At 51.8% G+C, this 21,689-nt stretch overlaps 1 protein-coding gene across 14 annotated transcripts in view; it reads left to right on the forward strand.

The window, feature by feature from the left end:
• The window catches only part of PITPNM2 (phosphatidylinositol transfer protein membrane associated 2), a 141,406-nt gene extending 119,763 nt beyond the window's left edge, over positions 1 to 21,643 (forward strand). For 5 of the 14 annotated variants that reach the window (XM_056323474.1, XM_056323735.1, XM_056323998.1 and 2 more), the window contains 11 exons: positions 229 to 378; positions 5,388 to 5,552; positions 7,373 to 7,576; positions 9,356 to 9,504; positions 12,425 to 12,541; positions 13,284 to 13,400; positions 13,786 to 13,934; positions 14,803 to 14,952; positions 15,041 to 15,224; positions 16,808 to 16,936; positions 17,217 to 21,643. In XM_056323474.1, coding sequence (XP_056179449.1) covers positions 229 to 378; positions 5,388 to 5,552; positions 7,373 to 7,576; positions 9,356 to 9,504; positions 12,425 to 12,541; positions 13,284 to 13,400; positions 13,786 to 13,934; positions 14,803 to 14,952; positions 15,041 to 15,224; positions 16,808 to 16,936; positions 17,217 to 17,561 — 1,859 coding nt within the window. In that variant the 3' untranslated portion in view covers positions 17,562 to 21,643. Of the gene's footprint in view, positions 1 to 228; positions 379 to 1,713; positions 1,856 to 5,387; positions 5,553 to 7,372; positions 7,577 to 9,355; positions 9,505 to 12,424; positions 12,542 to 13,283; positions 13,401 to 13,785; positions 13,935 to 14,802; positions 14,953 to 15,040; positions 15,262 to 15,379; positions 16,774 to 16,807; positions 16,937 to 17,216 lie in introns of those variants that run through there. The other 9 variants (XM_056323653.1, XM_056324178.1, XM_056324094.1 and 6 more) reach the window with 9 other exon arrangements.
• Positions 21,644 to 21,689: the final 46 nt, after the last annotated feature.

Consider the following 21,689-nt stretch of genomic DNA (forward strand, 5'->3'; position numbering starts at 1 on the left):
TCGTGCTTTCCTCTGCTACCAGTTAATCTCTGATGTGGGTCTATTTGGAAAGTCACCCATGTTTTGTTTCTTTTACTCTATTTGAAGGTTGTCTTTTCATTGGAGACTCATAGTTGAAGTGCTCGGTTGTAACTGTTTGTACGTTAACACTTTCGTGGCCGCACGTCTGTTGTTCTTTGTCCTGTTTTGTTTTGTTTGTTGTTTTTTTTTTTTCCCATCTGCTTCTAGTTGAGACAATCCAGAACAATCCCATCCTCCTCATGGAAAGTAGCCCTCTGGGTGCTCTCCAGCACCAGGACAGCTTCATGGAAACAAGTATCCCCGTTCCCGTACTGAATTGGCAAGATGTTTCCAATAAAAGTGCTGGTTTTGCTGAGTGTGTGTAATCTACACTTTTGTATTGTCTGTGGTGTTGGGTACTTGGGGTGCTTTTTTGGAGATCACGCTGTTGCCTCCTGGAGTCGAAATCTTCGTGCTGTGTCTCAGGCTGTGCCACATGAAATATCCACTTGGGATCATGCTTGGGTCTGGGAGACCCACCATGCAAAGAACGAGTTGGGATTGCAAACTGTCCCATTCTGGTGTCGATGCTGGAAGGGGAGACTGCTGCCACGGGCTGACTCTTTTCCATCCGTGGTGGCTGTGCTGCTGGGAAGAGGCTTTGGCACAGAAAGCCTGAGTCCCTGGGTGGCCCTGCTTGTGCAGGACCCCGTGGGAGAGGGCTGCCTGCCTCATTGGGTGGCTCCCCAGCACCCAGCCGTGCTGCACCCTGGCCACAACGTCTGGGTCAGACCAGATTTTGTCCATTTGAGGATCTTGTGTTTGGACACTTCTTGTGGCTCTGCTGAATACAGCGACTGAGGCTTTCAGACCCCAAGGTGGCTACACATTTTGGCTTTTTAAAATTTATTTCTTGACTTCTGCCTTAAAAGCAAAGTTTGATGCTTTGTTTTTTTGGGTGTTTTTTTGCTTTAGTTTCCATCCTAAATGCTGCATGGCCTCATTTATTCCAGTTGTGGCTGGTGCTGTGTCTGTGATTTTAATGAGACTTGACTTTGGTTTAGTTTTTTTCTTGGCTGTGTGTCTTTCCCATTCTCACCCCTTTTTCAGTGTTTTGCACTGAGAGTTTGGCTCTGCTGCCTTGTCTGTAACAAGCTGACCCTTGCTGTTCATGAGCAGTCCGGTCCGTTACGTGGTCACCCAGGATGGCAACGTTGCTGACTGTTCCAGATAGTCTCTCTTTTGAAGCTGTAGGTGATTTTAGGTATGCAGTTGCCATGTTGCCTGTGCTGTTCTGTAGCAAAGCAGAGGGAAAGGATCTGGTACTATTAATTAATCCCTTTGGAGGTCACTGATGAAATGCTGTTTAGCTGTCATCTGATAGTTCCTGCTGTCAGGACAGAGCCTTTAGAAGGTTCTCTGCTTTTTACCTTGTGTGTCAAGAGCACAGTGTGGCCAAGCAGTGCTTGGCTTGACTGTGGCAAGTGCTGAAAATCCCACTGGACTGCAGGAAATTTCCAGAATCGTAAAAAAAGTATCGACAATAGAAATTGATGCTGCTTTTGATCTCAGGATAGCAACTGCAGAGTGCCTAGCACTTACCAGTGCCTCCAGTGCAAGCAGGGTCTGGCCTGTGCTGAGCAGCTGGCTGGCTGCTTTTTTTATTTATTTTATTTTTGTAATTGAACTTTACGTATTTTTGATTGCTTTCAGCATTTCCCACTTCGGTGCCACAGCTCAGCCTGAAAATAGCACATACTGAAATCTGCCATTCAGATACCCCAAGGACTTAACGCAGTGTCAACAGTACATTAGGAGGATGGCCCCGTGCCGTTCACTTAGTGGGAAACAATTGGTAAGAACATTGACAAACGAGTCCATAAATGAAAAGGCACAGCACTGAAATAAGTATTAGAGATCCAGAGGTAGGTTTCGGGGGGGGGGGGGCGGGGAGGAAAAAAAGTTATTTTGCTTCTTACGTCACCTCTTCTGGAAGTGCAGTTAAATCTCAGTTCATTGCACTGTCCTGACACATGCTTGCTACAGCCTGAGCAGCGGCGGGTCCTTTGCTGGGAGAGGGGGTGCTCAGGGCACCGCTGGAGCCAGGTCTCCTCTTCCTAAAGTCTCCTTGTCCTGATAAAGCCAGCCCTCTGACGTGGTACAAGTATGCCTCAGCCAGTGCAGTGAACCAGGGGCACCTCTGTCCTTAGCTGGGGACATCAAGGAAGGGCTGATCTTGATGGAGGTCTTGCTTCTGCCGAGCCTGTTCCAGCCATCCAGTTTTACCCTGGGCTTGAAGTGCTTGTCTTAAAAACTTCCCCACGATTGCTGGGTCCTGAGCTGTGGCTAGGGATGCCATCCCTGCAACACAGAAGGCTTTAGATCGCTCCCTTTTGGAGCAGGAGCGGTTGCAGGTGCTGGGATCAGTCTGTGCCAGCGTGGCAGCATCTGTGACATCCCACCCTGGTCACTGCACTCCCCAGGAAAACCCTCTTGGTTTCAGAATTGCAAGAGCGGTGCTGCACAGGGGATTTGCTGCAAAGAAAACACAGACTTTAGGAGATAGGTTGCTAGAGGGGGTTTTTCTGCAAGTCAGGTCTCGGGGTTTTACCTGGAAGTCTCTGTCACTGCAGCTTTGGGGTGGAGAAAGCATGGCTAAAAGGGGCAGTAATACATAAAACAGGTTTTCTGTCCACATGCTTCCTGCCCTCCCTTTTCCTGGCCCTCATTTGTCTTAGAAACTGTCCTTTTTCAGGGACACGGGGTGTGTAGCTTGGGAAAAGGGAGAAACACGAGAGCCACCCAAGTGGGAGCACTGCTGTCAGGTGGCACTCCATCCCCTGCAGAGCAAACCCCTGCCCCCAACATGGGTGCTATTAAACTGAGCAGTTCAGTAACGCTGGAACAGTTCAGGCTTTCGTAGGAGTGAAAATTACTCCTCTGGTGGCACTAGCTAGGGTGGTATTAGAAGGGCTGCTGAGGTTGGGTATTTTTTCTTCAAACTCATTGTATTAAAAGAATCCCCTGTCAGGCGCAGGAAAGCGAGACTGGCTAAAAAAAGCAAGCCTGAAATACCACTGTTTCTTCCTTTATTTGCTTTCCACTTTCTCAAAAGAGATAAAATTCAGACAGCGCTAAGTGAGGACATACTAACAGAGCCGGAGCCACGATCAACCCAGGCAGCACCGCATTTGGTCCAGGCTTTTCTCCGGTGTAGCATCACTGTGACACTCTTCTGTGTGTCTTCCAGCTGCTTCCCAATTCAAGCCACAGATGGTTTATGTTTAAGGGAGAGGAAGAAGTTTAAACGTCACTGGGAAGTGTTAGTTAAACCTGAACCTGGCGGTTTTTCCTAGCACAGATGGAGCCACATGGCTCTTTGCCTCTGGCCAGGTTGAGGGAAGGCGGTGGTGGTCTCCTGTGTTATGGGGGGCACTCCCCTGGTGGGGCACAAGTCCATAAGCATCTCCCATCCTGACAGGTGAGGGCAAGGAGAGGCAGAGGTAACCAGAGGAGGGATGAGAGGGTTGTCCCAGGTCACGCAGCAATGGGAATGAGACCCTTTACCCTTGAGACCTTTGTGGAGTTGACTGCAGTTCCTGGCTCGGCTCCTCTTCTCCAAGTGCAGCCTGCACTTGAATTGCCTCCTCTTGCTTGTGCTGGCGGTTTCTGTAGTGAAAAATTACTGTCCTGGTGGGGCTGGCTGGGTTGTGGATGCTGGTAGCAGCCTTGACAGCCAGTAGCTCAAGGTGAGGCGAGAAGAAGAGGAAAGTGCTGAGAAAGTGATGCTGGTAATGGCCTTTCAGGGACAGCGTGGGCAGCTCATCATCAGGTCAGACTCCTGCTAAGGCTCAGATCCTGCAGCCCGCAAAGCTTTTACCCAGAGCAGCTTGTGGCCTGATTTTCCCTGCGGAGAACAGAACTCTTTCCCCACACTTGGCCACACGTCTTTGGCTTTGTACGTTCCCTCTGCCTCTGCTGCAGCAGGATTTGTGTGGGCACAGACACTGCTGCTGCGACCTGAGAGATGGGAGGAAGCAAATCAGTAGCCCAAGCAAAAAAAGATTGATATTAAAATAAACCAGTTGCCAAAACAACGCTCTGTGTCAGCCGCGTACTGGGCTTAAATCCAAGGATATCTAAACCAGCTGAAATAGGTGGAGGATGGTGGTGTGTGTGGGAGTAATGTACTTGCATTCCCCATGGCATCTACTGCCTGACTGGGCACAAACCTGCGCCCTGTCTGGTACCTGGGAATAAAGTTCAGGTGCTGCCCCTCAGGTGCAGCAGGGATGGGCAACAGTAAACCGATAGTAAGTACCTTTGCTTTTGCACGTTACTGTCATACGGGTGCTGCTTGCTATGAAGTACTTGGTCCTGGCATTGCAAACCCTCTGCAGTGCAGGATCTTGGGATGTCGCAGAGGCAATTAATGTGGCCACGTGGCATCTGCAGAAAGGTGGATGCTCTTAGCACTGCTCTAGGGAGAAAACTGAAATGCAGAGATTTTATCGTGACTTTCAGCATCTCTCAGTTTGCCAGTCCTGAACATTTTAGGTCCATTTCCCTCCCATACATGCATAAGGTCCATGTGAGCATGACTTTAAATCCTCCTCTTCTGTATTTATGTACTAAAGGGTTAGGCCACACTTGGTAAACCTCAGGCTGGGATCTAAAAATCCAGACTTGCGCATTGTACAAAAGCAGCTCTGTTTTCACAAAGACTGAGCACCCCCTGATCCACCAACACCAATTGGAGATGCAAGTGCTCAGCACCAGGCTCCTTTCTTTTGATAGCCCTTACTTTAGTTTAACGAGTGTTGGCTCTATCCATTAGCAATAAAATACGAGTTCAAATTTAGTCCCTACCAGGCATGAAAGTGTTTTCTTGATTTTTTTGTGTGTGTGCATTAATGCTTCTATCTTGGAGATGTTCATTTAAGACTAAACGTTTCAAGAAAACAAATATCCCCGTTCTGAGGTTGTTTTTTGTTGTTCTCCTTGGTAATTTTGTCTGGATGCGAATATATAAAGTTGCCTATATTCACATCTCTGTGTGTGACACATGCTTCTGTTATCGCTGCTTGAGTAAATCTGCCTGGGTTTTTCTTTGGGGTTTTGGATTTGTTCTTTGAGCTACTTATTTTGCTTCTCTCAATCTAAGACTGCTGCTCCAGCCACACGTCTCTCTGCCTGCCGTGGTGTTTGCTTTCTTTTCAAATCAGAATTCTGATGAAATGGTGGTTTGTTTTTTTTTCATTCCAATCGGTTCTGAAAGGTTTTTGCACTTACCAGCCTTGTTTGCCTCTTCCCTCCCCTCGAGTTCATCTTGCCCAGCCTCTTGTCTGTTGGTCTAATATTTTGATTTCCCTGTTTCAACTTTGTAGCAGATGTTGTTCAGTCTCATGGTGCCGTCTTCATGGAAAACGCGTCCCTGTCCACCCCCATTTCAGCCCCTCAGTTCAGGGGCTTCCGGAGAGCCAGTGAGATCAGCATTGCCAGCCAGGTCTCAGGAATGGCAGACAGTTACACTGCTTCCAACATAGCCAACAGTAAGTGTTTCACCCCCGCCGAGACTGCTGCTCGCCGCCGCATCGCTCCTGCAGCACCACGCACGGGCCAGAGCCACGCAGCTTCTGTCTGTCTGTCTGTCTGTCTGGGGCTGTGCTTCCCATTCATTAGAAAAAGCTGGAATTAATCCTGCCTTCACCCGGTTTTGCCATAGTCAGCGCCACGTCTTTTCATATCCCCTGGAGGAATATATTTGATTCTAATACAGGGGCCCCCGCTGTGTTACGCATGTTGGACCACGCTGGTGATAAATTGTGCCCAAAAAATATAATAATTGATAACTCTGAGCACCGTTTGGGTGCTGTGCGTGGCGAGAGTTAATCTGAAGGGCTGTTTCTGTGCTGCCGTTGATAAGTTGTGCAGAACTGGTAGGAATCAGCTGCCAGATTGATAATGCAGGATGTGGCATGTGGCTTGATGCAGATCGCTTAGATGTGGTCCACAGAAATGGGGATGAGTAAGCCCCTCTGTAATGCTGGAAGGGAAGAACAGGCTTGGGTTATTTATTATTTGTATTAGAAATTCAGCTCTTTTGTAGCCCACAGGGCAGCTCAGAGAGTCAGCCAGTTATGGTCCATATCCCAGAGCTGAATGAGGAATAAAAGGGGGTTTGTTGTTGTTTTTCCCAAGACCTGTATAACTTCCCAGCTAATACAGCGGAGAACAACAGCCTTTGTTAATAGTTCAGCCCCTTCCTCATTTCAGCTGAGATGTGAGTTTTACCAGTCTTTGTCCTCAGGGACCTCTGATAACCCAGACCAACAAAGGCTGAAAACCAAACAAATTAAAAATACTGCCGCCAACCCCCAAAATACCCAAAACCAACCTTCAGCCCAAACTCTTGTCCCAGAAGGTGGCAGAAATTTAGAGATGCTGCATTCCTGGCACGTTAGATGACAGAGCTGTGCAGCTCACTTCAGAATTGGGTGCTGAGGTTAATGATGCTCCCCAAGGCAAGCGTTAGCTGTGATGCTGCGGACGTTGGCCAGGGGCTGCCCGACCTTCTTACCCTCTTTGAGACAGCACTCAGCAGCCAGGAACAAACCACCTGCGCTCCGACAAACAAGGTTTTCTTTCCCGAAGCACATCCGAGAGCTGATGCCACGCTCCCTATGTGCCTTCTTATGTTTCTCCAAGTACTGATCTGCTTGGGAAGAATGGTCCTGGGGGAGAAGGTGTTTCGTGCTAGTTGCACACCCACGGAGAGCCGCCGGGCTGGGCCAGCCAGGATGGGAAGTGGGAGCTGGGGGTTGTTTGCCAGGAGGGGTTTATACCCAGGTGATGCCCAAAGACCTGCATGGCGCGACGGAGGGATCCTGCCCCTGCAAGCTGATGGCAGGATCGGGCCCACACAACGCTTGCCTCTCCTTGCTTGCCCCATGCTCTCGCGATTGTTTAGCTTCTGGTTCGTGTCATGTATTCCTCCCCGTGCTTCACAGCCGTCAAAACCCCTTTCTGGGATCAGCGAGGAAGAGCCTGGGCTTGGGGCTGTGCATCCCTCCTCCGCTTCCCACGTGCCGACGTGTCCTATGAGCCCTGCGCTGGCTTCGCAGCTCCTGTGCCCAGCCCTATCAGTGTGGTGAAGCCGTGGCATCGAGGGTTGGATGTGCTCCGGGCTTATCCCATGCGGAGAGCCGGAGAAGGTCCGGAGGGTGCCACAGACCCACAGCTCCATCCTGGGAGTCCTCCGTGGGGTGCCGCTCCCCTTGTGCTCTGCGTTTCTGGAGGACGAAATCCATCTTACCTGCCATAATAAGAAGTGTGATTGCTGCTTTTTTATTAATTTTATTTTTCCTTTTAGAAACCAAACACCACCTTTATCATTGTAGAGGGTTTAGCCTTCTGTCCCAGCTTGCCCTCCCTCACAAATCCCCTACCCAAACCTCGTCCAAGAGCTGTAGGCAGCATAAACATGAAATCCCTTCGAAGGGAAGGAAGCTGAAAGGGCCGCGGAGTCAGGCTGCAGGCTGTGCCCTTCGGATACCCCACCTGGACATCAAGACAGGTATTCTGGAGAGATCCGCTCTGGTCAAGCTCCTCTCTCATTCAGTAGTCACAGAACTTCACAACAAAACTGTGCGCTTTCACTGAGGCACTTGCAATTTCTTGTGGCATTTTAACAAGTATTTCTGTCCCTTTGCTCTGAAGATCGATAGTAACGCAGCTAACACCTTGGCGAGAGCAGGAGTTCTTCTGGGCAGAGCTGTGGGGCTGGTGCTTCTGCCTCCACCTCTGTCTTTTGAGCATGGAAGAGTAAATCCTGTCTGCTTCCTAGAGAATCTGAAATTAACCCAAGCTGGGGATTTGCATGAGAAATGAAAGGTTGGGACACGACCCGAAGCTGCCAGTTTGAAGGACAGGGAGTCAGAGATGGCTGCGAGGAGGTGCCTCTGTGCTCTGGAAAAGCCATGTTGATCCATCAACACCCTCCTTTTTCACGTGGCTTTCAGAAAAGCAAGGACCATAGGGATAAGGATGACCTGGGCACCTTCCCGTGGTCATGGGGATGTGCTGGTCCCGTAACCCTCCGCATGTTGCTGTGGTGGGAGCTTGCTGCAGGTCTCTGGAAGGAGCTGGTGGGTCCGTTTTTTCCCCAGTTCATCATCTGTGTTCCTCACCAGCTAGATTTCCCTTAACAAGAGGGATTTGTTGGATCATACCTTACACCTGGTAGCTTTCCTGGAAGCCCATAAAAAGGGAATTATTGTCACAAAGGAAAAACAAGCTTGAGAAGGCCCCTGTGAAAGCTCCAGCTTGCAACCTGCATGCAAACACAGCTCCTCCTGTTGCTCTCTTGATCTGATTCATCTTCTCTTTCCATGGCTGCTTTTCCAGGCTGGAGCATCTCGGGGTTGAGGACTCCTCACTGCTGGGAAAGCAGCTCACACCTTCGGGGTCCGAGCCGTGTTCATTGCTAGGGATGTGGAAAGGATGGGTGTGTGGGCAGCGCTCAGGGTGGCGCTGAAGTGTGCTGGTACCCCCTGGGTGAGCGGTGGCTGTCGGACACTCGTGTGAAAATTGTTGACTCCCCGAGGGAGAAACCCTTCTGCATTGTCTGTAACCTTACCCACCCCAAACCCCAGCGTGTTCTTCAGTCCCCCGTGCTATGAAATCCCAGAACTCCCAGATTCTCGCCTTGCTGGCTACCAGAGGCTGTGCTCCCGGGGAGGCTGGGCTGGACATCTCAGTTGCCTGCAGTGTGGTAGCCTGGGAGGGCAAAAAGGACTTGCTGGGGACTGCCGATACCGGCAGCGTGTGCCATGTACCCTGCCTCATGGTGCCTTTTCTCATCTTACGTGGGCTTCCAGTATTCAGATCCTCTTTAGTGTGGCCAACATCTGGATGCTATTCCTTGGTGAAAGCTAGAGGAGGTGGAAGCGGGGCCGGAGGTGGGCGTGTACTGTGGTGGGCAGAGCGCACGCATCCTTCCTCCCACGGTTCCAGGGAGACGCGTTTCTGCTTATGTGTTGGCACGTGGATTCCCATGCTCACTGCACATGAGCCTCGGACCCCTTCCCCAAGGTCTGGGCTAACGGCCGGTAAATACCTGCCCTCTAGTGCCTTCCTATTTATTAATTAAAGGAGAGCTCAAGTGCGGGTGCCCTTGTGTCCTCCTCCGGTTTGAGCAGACGCTGAGCCCCGGGTCGGTTGTTTCCTCTTAGCAGCGTGACCAGCCAGGGAGTGACCTCCCGGTGTACCTGGAGCCAGGAGCCAGAGCCTGGACAGACCGTTTGTTGCACACGCGTGTGAACCCCCTTTGTCTGAACCCGTCTTTTGCTTCTAGTTGCTGCCAAATGGTGGGGAACCAAAAGGATCGACTACGCTCTCTACTGTCCTGACGCTCTGACGGCTTTCCCAACAGTTGCTTTGCCGCACCTCTTCCATGCCAGCTACTGGGAGTCCACAGACGTCGTCTCCTTCCTGCTGAGACAGGTACGGTCACCCTCCCTGCCCTGGTCTCCCTTGGGCTGAAAAATATTTCAGGCTCTTTGGTCTTTTTCCACTGCACCTTCCATAACGCTCATCGATGCATCGAGATTAAAAAATACCCTTTGCCTCTGTCGATCTGTTTTCTTCCCCTTCTGTTTGTTCCTCACCTGCGGTGTTAGGGGAGCAGCACACCGGTGAAATTCAGGAACGTGCTGTCATACCTGGCTCCTTTGGGTCCAGGCTTTGTCCTCGGAGCACGTTGCAGATGGGTTCGCAGGGAGCCCAAGGCCGTTCCCTATCAGATCGCAGGGGCAGAAGTCAGGTCCACTTGTTTCTTCAAGTGAGCTGTTCTCTGTGTGAGTTCTCCAGCCTGAAACTAAAGGAAACTTCTTGATGTACAAACAAAAGTAGCCCCAAAATACAATAAAACTGAAGGAGGAGTTTTGTATGAATTTGACAGGAGTGGATAGGCAGAGTTTGGTTCTCTGTTTTGGCTTTCTAATTTATGGTGGTCTCCTCTAGGAACTCAGACCATGGGGATCTAGTCCTCATTCCTCCAGTACAAAGCAGTGCTGGGGCTAGGTAAGTAGGGATTGCTGGTGTCTGGAGTCTGACACCTCAGATTCTATCAACCTACATGCGGCCTGAAATTTAAATCTACTGTTTAAAATGTGTTTTTCCTAAAAGAAGTATTTTTCCTTCTGTTGTTTGGGGATGAAGGGGAGTTATTTGCCTTACAAAGTATGAGCCCCCCAAGGAATGGTACTTAGAGCAGGATGGAATCAAAGAACAAAACTAAAAGCAACTCTGTGGATTGTGTTGCCCATCCCTGCACTTGGGTTTGCTTCGTGCCAGCTCAGCTGTTGAGCCGTCCCCGCTCCCTTCCAGCCTCCTCAGCTGCAGCTCTCGATAATTTACGATTCTGCTGGCAAACTTTCTTTCAGTGTTATCTTCCAAATAGTGTGGCAATCATGAACAACAGAGATGTCAGCGCTGGTGGCAGCTGAGCAGTAGCAGGAATCCGGTGACACCCTTGGTTGTTGGGCTGTACCCAGCCCAGCGAGCCACCTCCGTGCTTGCACGCACCTTGCTGCACCAGCTGCTGTCACAGCCCAGCCCCACATGGAACCACGGGCCAGGCAGCGAGCTGTAATCGTGCAGGAGTGGGAGCAGGCACGATGGTCTCATGCACAGAACGCGCCAGTTGCTCAGGATTCAGCCCACGCTGGGTCTGCAGCGCGCTGTGGTGCTGCTTGCCCTGTGGCTCCAAGCCTGTGGTAGCCTGGGTAGCCTAGCACCCCCCTTCCCCGTGCCTCTCCCTGCTCACCCTTGAGACCACGGTTTCTCTTGTCCTCCATCTTCTTGCTGTCCTTCCAGAGCACCGTGCCACTTCTTCCCCTAATAAGGACTTGTTTCTAATCGCCTTTGAAAGTCATCTCTGGACAAAATGTAAGAGTAAGCTGTTGAATAGTTTTAGCCTCCAAAGATTAAATCTTGTTAAAACAAGCCCAAATAGGACCTGAAATAGATTCCTGATTGAAACAATTTTCAGTAAAACTTGTTGTTTTGTTTATCTTGGATTTCCATGAGCTCCCTGCCAGCAAGCTCATCCTCCCTGGGGTCCTTTTTCCATTTCCCTGGGAGAAAACCAGCTCCAGCTCCGCAGAGTGAGCTGGCCCGTGTCAGACCACTACAGCCTAGGTCAGCTGGGGAGCCGTGACCACACAAAATATGCGCAAGACCTTGTAAAAGAGTCCACTTCTAAGAGGCTTCTGAGTTTTTTGCCGGGACGTGGTCACTAAGGACTCCTGCCCATTTCCGAGGTTTGTGTGCAGCATCACCTCCCAGGCTTAGAGCAGTCCTGGAGATGTCCCCTGGCTTTGGGGCGTTACTCTTCCTTTTCCCTTCTAGAGCTTAAGAGTGGTAGGATCTAACCCTCCTCTTTCCAGGTTCCTGCTTCTCCATCCTTGCCCATGTCAGGGAGACAAGCAGGAATTGCCCCCAAAGGCATCCCCTTGCCCCCTCCCTGATCCTCGCGCCGGTGTGGTGACATCCCACCGGCACAAAGTCCTGGAGCTCTGTCAGCCTCAGTGGGGAGGTCAGGAGGGACAAGCACCCTGGGCGCTGCCTCGCACGTGGCCAAGCTGGACCCACGTGTGCCTCTGCCGAGGTCACATCAGTGAGAGGAGCTAAAGCCATGAGACAAGAGTAGGCTGAAATGTTTAAATAGAAACAAGAGCTGAGCAGAAGGAACGGCGTGTCGGCACAACGCCGGTCCCACCAGCTGGGGCTGGATCTGGTACGGGAACGGCAGAAGACTCGTGGTCAGATGGGGAGACCGGTCCCTCGCAGACCCTGGGAAGGGAGTAAGGAATGTCTGGAGGAAGGGCAGATATCACGTGCAGAGCTCGTCTTGGTGTCTTAGAGTCAGTTTTGTACCTCCTGACAATACGTAACCTGTGTCCCAGCCAGGATGAAGTCAGCAATGAGCGCAGGCTTTGCTGGTTCAAAGGAGACCACTTGTCCTTGCAGGGATTTTTTTTTTTTTTTTTTTTGTCTGGGCATTGGCGTGTCGAAATGGTGGTCAGGTGCAGTACCTCGGGGTGCGGGGCTTGGTTTGCAAGAGGAGCAAAGGAGGAGTTTGATGACTGTAGAACATGGTCCCTCCTTGTGGGGCAGCTCTGCTTGCTGGGCACATCCAGAGCCTGGTTTGCCAGCAACAGGGACAAACCCATTTGTGTTCTTCAGCTGCTAAGGGGAAGATTGCCTGTAAAACCTGCAAGCCACCACGCAAACGTGGGATCCACCATGGGGCCACCTCGGTCCCAACCCCTGCCTGGGGAGATGCAGAGCAGCGTGGGCAGGAGGAGGGGGGTCACTTCACAAGCAGCTGATGGTCCTGATGGGATCTGTCCTCCCACAGGTGATGAGGCACGAGAACTCAAGTGTTTTGGAGCTGGATGGGAAGGAGGTGTCTGTCTTCACCCCCTCCAAGCCCCGTGAGAAGTGGCTTCGCAAGAGGACACATGTGAAGCTGCGGGTGAGGGGGTTTGTGGGGCTGCCTGGGGGGCAGGAGGGGAGTGCAGAGGGGCTTCCATCTGGCTGCGAGGGCAGCGCTGAAGCAGCCAGCGTGGGCATGGCTGTGGCTGTACACAGCAGAGCCAGAGCATCCCGTTAGCTGGGGTAAGTTAGCGATCACACCCTGCCCATGTGGCTGTGACAGTGCCCCAAACGAGCTGGACCAGCACGATCTCCTCTTGGCCTTGAGTCCACGTAAAATACAGAAAGCGTTAGCTGTGGGTCAGAGAAAGAGCTGGAACATCTTTCAAAGGCCACTAATGCAAGTTCTCTGCTCAGTAAATGCCCTTTGCTCCCAGTAAATGTCTCAAATTCCCAAAAGAGGGCAATTTTCTGCTACAGCTGAAACAGTGTCAGCAAATTTCTCTGGCAGCTCTTTGTATTGCCTCATAAATCCAAAGCATAAGAGTTAATAGCATCAGGATTGCACATCCAAACTGCCATCAAAATTGGCTCTTCAGCCACCTCCGCTCGGACCCACCCCATCGGTGAGGCACGGAGCCTCACCTCTGCCATGGGGCATGCTCTTCTCAAAGCTGAGAGCTGCTCCTGGTGGAGTCAGGGCCCTGAGAAACCCGTGTTCCAGTTTGTCCCATTATATTTGGCATTTCCCTGTAAGGCTGTCCAGCATGGCAAACTTTTTCTTCCCCCTCCTCCTCTGTTTTTTCTCCTCCCCCCCTTCCTTTTCCTTTTGACTTGTGCAGAACGTCACAGCCAACCACCGGATAAATGATACCATCGCTAACGAAGATGGGCCCCAGACCTTAACTGGGAGGTTCATGTACGGGCCATTGGATATGGTCACGCTCACAGGAGAGAAGGTACGCTGCCTGCTGTGGGGCAGCACACCCTGTGGGGAAAGGTGGGGGGCACAGGGGCGGAGGCGGTGCTGAGCGGTGCCACCTTGGTCCCTGACAGGGTTTGCTACCCTGGCGTCTTGGCCAGGTTCCCCTGCCCAGGCTTGTGTGGTGCCTCCTGCCAGCAACAGCGCTGCCCACGGAGGCCTTCACCACCGAGCCGGGTCCCTTCCCAGCATCCTGACGCCTGGAAGCTTCCCAGCTCCGATCCGTGAAGCGCCGAGGGTGGAGGCAGGACCCAAACCTGGTGCCATCCGAAGAGGCTTGAGTGGAAGACCCCCGCGCTTTGCCTGTTCTACGCATCTGTGTCTTTAATGCTGTTGCTGACCCAGCCTTGCTGTCTTCCCAGGTGGACATCCACATCATGACCCAGCCGCCGTCGGGAGAGTGGGTTTACTTTGACACAGAGATCAGCAACAGCAGCGGCAGGATTTCCTACGTCATCCCGGAGAACCGGCGCCTGGGCATTGGCGTGTACCCTGTCAAAATGGTGGTCAGGTGCGGTACCTCGGGGTGCGGGGCTTGGTTTGCAAGAGCAACGAAAGAGGAGTTTGACGACTGTAGATCATGGTCCCTCCTTGTGGGGCAGCTCTGCTTGCTGGGCACATCCAGAGCCTGGTTTGCCAGCAACAGGGACAAACCCATTTGTGTTCTTCAGCTGCTAAGGGGAAGATCTATGTTTTATTCTGGCTCCTGCATCACCAACAGGGTGGCAGTTGAGCTCCCGCTGCAGGAGCAAGCCTCTGCACCACAGATGTATGGCCTCACCATCATCTGCAAAACTGCACAACTGGGTGTATTTTAAAGACTGTAAACTTGTCCTTGAAGGACAAAACTTTTTACTTGTGATAAGTCACAGCGCAGGGGCTCCAGCTCAGCTCCAGCTGCTGGTGGTGAGCTCTGGAAGGGGGAGGAGGCGAGCATCTTCTCAGTGGTGAACCCAGCAATGCGTTTTTGCAGGGCTTTTTTGAGTCAATGACACCCTAGTGTCATTGACTCAAACACAGAGTGCTGTTTCCATCCCCACCTTAACAGAGAGGCCCTCATGCAATGACTATAATGGGATAAAGACATTCTTCTAACAGTTGTTTCTAAAAGCTCCTGTTAACACCGCTGAATTAACTGATATATTAATACGACAGAATCACACTGGAAGTGTTATAAAGCAAGCAGAATTCCAAGAAGACAGTAGTGATGATGTGTCACATCATACACGACAGTGCCTGTCACCACTGTAACTGAGGGGGCATCACTGCTGGAGCCCTCGGGCCAGATTTGGGTGCTGCTTTGGGCTTGTGGTGCACAGCAGGACTCGGTGATGCCTCCTGAATATCTCGATGCCTATAAGTACCTGCATCCCTTTCAGGGGCGACCACACGTACGCAGACAGCTACATCACAGTCCTGCCGAAGGGGACGGAGTTCGTGGTGTTCAGCATCGACGGCTCCTTTGCAGCCAGCGTATCGATCATGGGCAGCGACCCCAAAGTCCGCGCCGGAGCGGTCGACGTTGTAAGGTCAGCGGCCGGGGCTGGGGCCATCAGGTTGATTGACGCTGGTGTTGCTCTAGGTCTGCCATCCGTTGACATGTGGCTTTCCTTCCAGGCACTGGCAAGACCTCGGCTACCTCATTATCTATGTCACAGGCCGCCCCGACATGCAGAAGCAGAGGGTGGTGGCGTGGTTAGCACAGCACAACTTCCCCCATGGGATCGTCTCCTTCTGCGATGGGCTCGTTCACGACCCGCTGCGGCACAAGGCCAACTTCCTGAAATCCCTCATCACCGACGTAAGCCTGGCCCTGCTGAAATACAACCGTAGCACAGGTTTAAGTTGCTCCTTCTCCAGTTGCCCCTGTCAGCACCAGTCTCTTGGCAGGGTGTGACCTGCAGTGGAAGATTAATCTCTTTATTTTCTTTTCATCCTTTTATTGCTCTACAAAAGTGTCTGCGCTGTTAAATTGTCATTTCTGCTCTGCACTGTTTCATCATCGGTCCTTCCAACACCAAGTGCCTCAGGAAGCAGATGCAGCAGTGCCTCTCCGCCCCACGTGTGCACTTTTTTCACCTCCATGGTGGCTTTCTGGTTGCCTGTGGCATCACCGGCAGGTCCAAGCAAGCCTGGAGCTGCTGTAGACATGGCCTTGCACCACACAGCCTTGATGGGAGGCTCCACAGAGCATCTTCCCAAGTGTTTGACCCTTAATGCCGCTCAGCCCAGAGCCTCAGAGGAGCTCCAAATAAACCAAGGTTTTCTCTGTCAGCTGCCAATGTCCCAAGCGCTTGTGCCCTGCCTTGAGTAGCAGGACAAAGCCGTCATGAACTCTCCTGGGCTCTGGTTTTGGCCGGAGCAGCTGGCCTTTACTTGCGGCCGGCTCCCCCTTGTCCTCCAGAAGGACAAGTCTGTCACGAGGGTCAGAGATTTTCTTGTAAGAAAGATGGGGACAGACGACTTTGGTAGGGCCTGTAGTGATAGTACAAGGGGTAATAGTTTTAAAACAGAAGAGCATAGATTTAGATTAGATACAGGCAAGAAGTTCTTCACTGCGAGGGTGGTGGGACACTGGCACAGGCTGCCCAGCGCAGCTGTGGGTGCCCCATCCCCGGCAGTGCCCAAGGCCAGGCTGGACAGGGCTGAGAGCAACCTGGGCTGGTGCGGGGTGTCGCTGCCTGTGGCAGGGGGGTGCAACTAGATGGTCTTTAAGGTCCCTTCCAACCCAAACCATTCTGTGATTCTGTGATTTCCTTTCCATTTCCCTGGCCTGCCTGTGGCTCCAGGGCCAAAGCCGGCTGGTCTGTGGTGGCACCGCTGCCCATGCCTTCCCTGCCGCCCTTGCTGCACCCTGCTAAGGGAGGGGTGGGCCAGGAGCTGCTCTCTGCCTGCGCTGGAGGCAGACGCATCCCTGCAAAGCAGCACATGTGGCTGCCTGTCCCCTCTCCCTCTGCCCAGCAGAGTTCAGCGGCAGGGTTGTGTGTGGCAGCATGGCTGGCAGAGTGATCACTGCACCGGGGGCCTGCAAACTGGTCCTCTCCCCCAGCGACACGGAGACAGTGGAGTGTGCGGCGTCCCTGCCCGCCCCGCCCGCCCCCCCCCCCCCCCGCAGACCTCAAGGAAAGGCTGTGGATCAGCAAGCAGAGATCTGCTTTTGTATTGCTGTTACTCCTCTTGGTCTGGCCTGTAAACATCCCTGGCTTTGTTAATTAGCGCTGTGCACAGCGGTGTGTTATCCAGCTGGGAACTTACATAAGTTATTGACATGAGATTCCCACATATGCTCTTTAAAAAAAAAAAAAAAAACCACAAAGCCGTGCCTGTTGAAGCAGCACGGGACGCCCATATGTTCTGATGGCACATTGCTTTGTCTCCCTGCAGCTCCACATGAGGATCCATGCGGCATATGGATCTACCAAGGACATTTCTGTGTACAGCTCCATCAGCCTCCCGCCCACACACATCTACATCGTTGGCCGACCCACCAAGAAGCTGCAGAACCAGTGTCAGGTAGGACCCAGCTTGTCTGAGCCTGGGAGGCGCTGCCGGGGGCTTCCCATGGGAGGGCGGTGGGAATTTGGTCATCTTGAGGCTGGTGACTGAGCTGGTGTTTGCCAAGAGGGCAGGAATGGTGCTGCGTAGCAGGACCACATCTGGCTGAGCAAGCCTGTGTCTGTCTTGGGCATCACCCCGGAGAACCTGGCATGGCAAACACGTTCAGCTGACGGTGGCTATCAGGGAAATGTGTCCCATCCTCCTAACTCCTGCCCTGCTCCCTCTTGTCTTGCAGTTCATCACGGAGGGGTACGCAGCCCACCTGGCCCAGCTGGAGTACAACCACCGCTCGCGCCCGGCCAAGAACACCACGCGCATGGCGCTGCGGAAGGGCAGCTTCGGGCTGCCCAGCCAGACCGAGTTCCTGCGCAAGAGGAATCACCTGCTGCGGACCATCTCCTCCCAGCCTTCGGCTACCAGCGGCGGCGCCTGCCACCGCCCCGAGCGCACCCAAAGCCAGTCCGACAGCGACAAGGAGAGGGACAGGGAACGAAACCAAAGAAGCATGAGCATCGCCACAGGGTGCTGGGGTCGGAGCGCCGCATCCCGGCTAGAGTCTGGCCTCTTGGGGCAGAAGTAGCCAGGCCAGAGCCAGCGACTGTCAGCTACAGCCACTGGAGGAGAAGACAAAAGGAAAGAGGGACAAGGCCAGCGTGACGGGCTGGAAGGGCAAATATGGTGCTACTCTAATAACATCATGGTATTCTGGGAAGAGATGGGATGCTTCCCACGCAGAACGTGCAGGCCTTGCAGCGGGAGCGTCAGGTTTGTGCAGCAGGAGCCCAAGGAACAGCTGGAAATCAGGGCGGGGGGGGGGGGGGCGGGGGGGAAGTCTCCAGGTGAAGGTCGCGCTCTCTCCTGCCTCCTTCTCTTATCCAGGTTTAGTGACTGTAAATACGTGCCTCCTCGCCTTGTTAGCCATCGCCGAGTGCTGTCCTCAGAGCTGCAGGAACAGGGGATGAGGCTGGGGGAACTTGTTCTTGGTTGTCCCAGGAGTCAGACTGAGGTGCTGTGCCGCTGCCGGCACGGGGCGGGTGTGGGGCTCGGTGAGCATGCACAGGCAGCCCCAGGCGAGGGATTCACTGTGGGCTGTGCCAGGCAGAGCAACCGGGAGCTTTACCTGTACAAGGAGCTTCAAGTTCAGCCTCTTGCTGGAGGAGTACATGCAGTGGCCAAGCGTAAAGATGTATCGATGCTGTTGGGAGAGGCAGAACGTCGGCAGATTCACGCCTGAGAAAGTGGGGTCGTTACTGTTATTACTGTTATTTTTTAAAGAGACCTTTTAGAAGCCCATGGAATTTAATGCATTGTCTGATTAAAAGAGGAATACAAGCTATTTGTTTCAGCTGTTACAAACCTCAGACACTTAATTTGCTGTTCAAGTCTCCAAATATCCTCGCTATATATTCTTTCCAAAAGTAACCACCGTATATTTGGAAGCAGCTGAAGGCACTCAGCAGCTAGATCGCATTGCAGTTCTCATCCAAATGCAGGGTCTGACTCTCTCAATACCCACCTCTGAGACGTTTTCTTCTTCCCAGGTTCTCTCCAAGTTCAGTAGCAGCTTTCATGGGAACTAGACTCGCTTCTTTTACCTGTAGTTACTGAACTGTAAAACCTCATTGTTTTTTGCACTGATGATTTTTAGAATGGAAACCTGTTACCATCTCATGTAGCTACACCTAACTGTTTGTAGTGCATGACAATGAAATATTGCTAAGCCAGGGTGTGTGTGTATATATATATACATATATGCATATACATATGCACACACACGTATATATATGTATATGTATATATTTAAAAAAAAAAATTCTGCGCAGAAGTTTTTCCAGCAGTAAGGAGACTGTAAGGAAGTGTGCCAACAATGTCAGGCAACCTTAAGAAAAGGCCATATCTTAATTTTCCTGGTGTGTTTCTCAGTGGATGTGCCTGGGCGGATGGTTTGTGCACTGCTGGAGCCAGCCAGGGCTGGGTGCGTGGCAGAGGGGGGCTGCGGGCACACAGGGCTGGCCCCCCGGGGACACGGGGACACGCGTGGTGCACGGGACAGGAACGGGAGCGCCTCGCTCTGCAGCAGCGGAGGGGAGCAGTGCCTAGAGCGAGGGCTGGCCAGAAAGCCCCTTAGTGCTGGCCCTGCCGGGGCAGGTTCCCCCCTGGCACACACCTCCCCGAGCAGAGGGGGGTCCCCCCGGCGCAGCTGGAGTGCCCGTTTCCAGACTCCCGTTGGCCTCTTCACGTGGAGATTTTATAGTCCTACCGAGCTCCCCCAGTGCGTGTAACCCTGCTTCCCCCCCTACCCCTTCCTGTCTTTGTATCACTTTCTACTTACGAGGATCTTATTTATAACAAAAGAATTTTTTAGACTGGCTGCTTCATTTTATTACCTTTCAATATGAAGTGCAGGACGGCCGCACTGAGATACACAGCACTGTGAACGCTGCTCTGCTCACGGGCTCTGGGCCACGGTAGGCAAATCCAACTCCTCAGACACCCAAGGGAACTCTCCCGTGTTCCTGGCGCTGGAGGGTGGACGCGGAGGCAGAGGAGGGACAGTGCTGCCAGCAGCCCAGCCGGTGGCACACTCAAACCCCGCTGCCCACCCGCCGCCCAGTGCAGCCCCCACGTTGTGCAGCCCGACTGCAAAACGTTCCACTGCTTCTCTTTGATAATTCTTCAATTACAGAATGTATCCGATGACTTTTGTTACCAAAAACTGACTTCCCTTTCTGCCGACTCACCTGAGCTCTCTGAATGTACATCCAGAGCTTACTGGGTTTAAAAACAATGTGAATTGTCCCAGCTTTTTTGCTAGTCGAATGTCGTATCAAACAGATGCCATCCGAGTAGGAAGCCAAGCCACAATCCATCCTGTGAAGTCACCAAACCACATCACAAAATAATTTCTACAAATTTGGATATGGCCTTTGCAAAATTCAACTTCCCTCCAAGTCCACCACCGAGGCATGATCTGTACATTTTCCGATGCTGACGAGATGTTCACATTTTCTTATGTGTAGATAGTGTAAAACAGAGGCGAATGTAAATGTTCAACATAAGAAGTGGATATAAGAATTGAAAGTTATTTATTTATGTAGAGGAGAAAAAAATGTCTGGAGGGACTGGAACCTTCAGGGTTTATTAATATTTTAAAATGTAGCTTTTCATTTCAGGCATTATGTACAAAGCAATTATTTTATGGACCAAGTTTGATGTAACTGTCAATGAATGCAGAAGTGCAATATTCTACTCACCTCTCCATCACTTCATGTTTTAAACAGCTACTAACCGGTTAGACTGACAATCATAGCGCCTCCGTCCTCATCCTTCGTTGAGCTTCTTGACACTTGCCCGAGCCCTTTCCCTGGCCCCCCCATCTGTTGCCATTCTACGGATCCAACGCGGAGAAGCAATTGTAGTGCAGGACCGTTATTGCTGCAATAATACTAGAGGAGGTGGGTGTAGGTACCAGGAAATATGCCAGTAAGTTTTTCTCCACCGATTCAGTCCATCGTAGTCTCCATCAACCTGTCCTCAGCCGCCCCCATCTGGCACTCATCTCTCCGAAGCAAAGATCAACGTGCTACTCACTCAAAGAACAATAGCAATAGTTTTAACTCTGTGTTTATAATCTGTTTGTTCCGAGCTGTTCTGGAGAGCAATGCATGTGACCCAATGCCTTTCCACCTCTATGGAAGAGGATCCGTTTGGATGCAGTGAGGGAAAGATGAATGTATATTCCATCCTTACTAAAGGGGCACTGTCAGGTTAAAGACCTCATTTACCTTTGTTACTAATAACACGTTTGCTTTGAAACGCAGGAATAGGAAGTTTCTTGTCCTCCTCCCTGTCGCCGTTATCGGGGCAGCCATCGGCGTGGCCGCACTGCTTCTGCTGCAGCCCACGTCCCGCTCTCGCACACTAGCACAGTGCAGCCCGCGCTGCGCAGGCTGCCTCAGTAGTTAATTTTTTTTTTTTTAAAACTGTTTCCATGGGAATCAAACTCTGCTGTGGAGCTCAGATTTTTTATAAAAAGCAGCTTTTTCTATTACTGCGCTACCAGACCAGACTTTCTACCTGACGCTGTCCCTTTAAAGTCTTTTAAAAAATAAAAAGAGGAGCCCGTGCATTCCCTCCGAGTTGTTTTCCTGGGTTTGCTAGATCACTCAGTCAGATGAGGCGAAATTCTAATACCAAAAAACGTTTACAGTGTCCGATACGCGAGCCGAGAGCAGTCACTAGCCACAGGGTGACTGGCCAGCTCCTGCGCCGCCCAGCAGCCACCACGCTTGCTGCAGCAGCCCCTTCTTCAGGTATCGCCACTGTTTGCTGCATTTCCTATTAGTTCTAGAAGCCTTACAGCCCCCTCCCCCTCCTCAGCACCCTCTGCCTGTTGATACCCTCAACTGTCGATTTTATATTCCAACAATATTTTATTTATAAAAAATTGCTTTAGGGGTAAGAGAGGTGTGTGGGGAACCAGCGGAGGCCGGGACGCCCCTGTGTGTACAGTACCGTGCCGATGACTTGCTTGTGTGTGACAAACCTTCTGTACAACTTCCTTCTCCTCCTTGCTGTTAGTGCATCGTTCCAATGCCTGGGTGTGCTTTGTGTACAGTATCATTGTGAGTTACACAGATTAAAGAAATGGGAAGGCTCTTCTCTGGCTTTTTTTGGTCTTTTTTGGGGGGAGGGGAGACTCTAGAAA

Source organism: Falco biarmicus, chromosome 1 (genome assembly GCF_023638135.1).
Source record: "Falco biarmicus isolate bFalBia1 chromosome 1, bFalBia1.pri, whole genome shotgun sequence".
Taxonomy (NCBI): domain Eukaryota; kingdom Metazoa; phylum Chordata; class Aves; order Falconiformes; family Falconidae; genus Falco; species Falco biarmicus.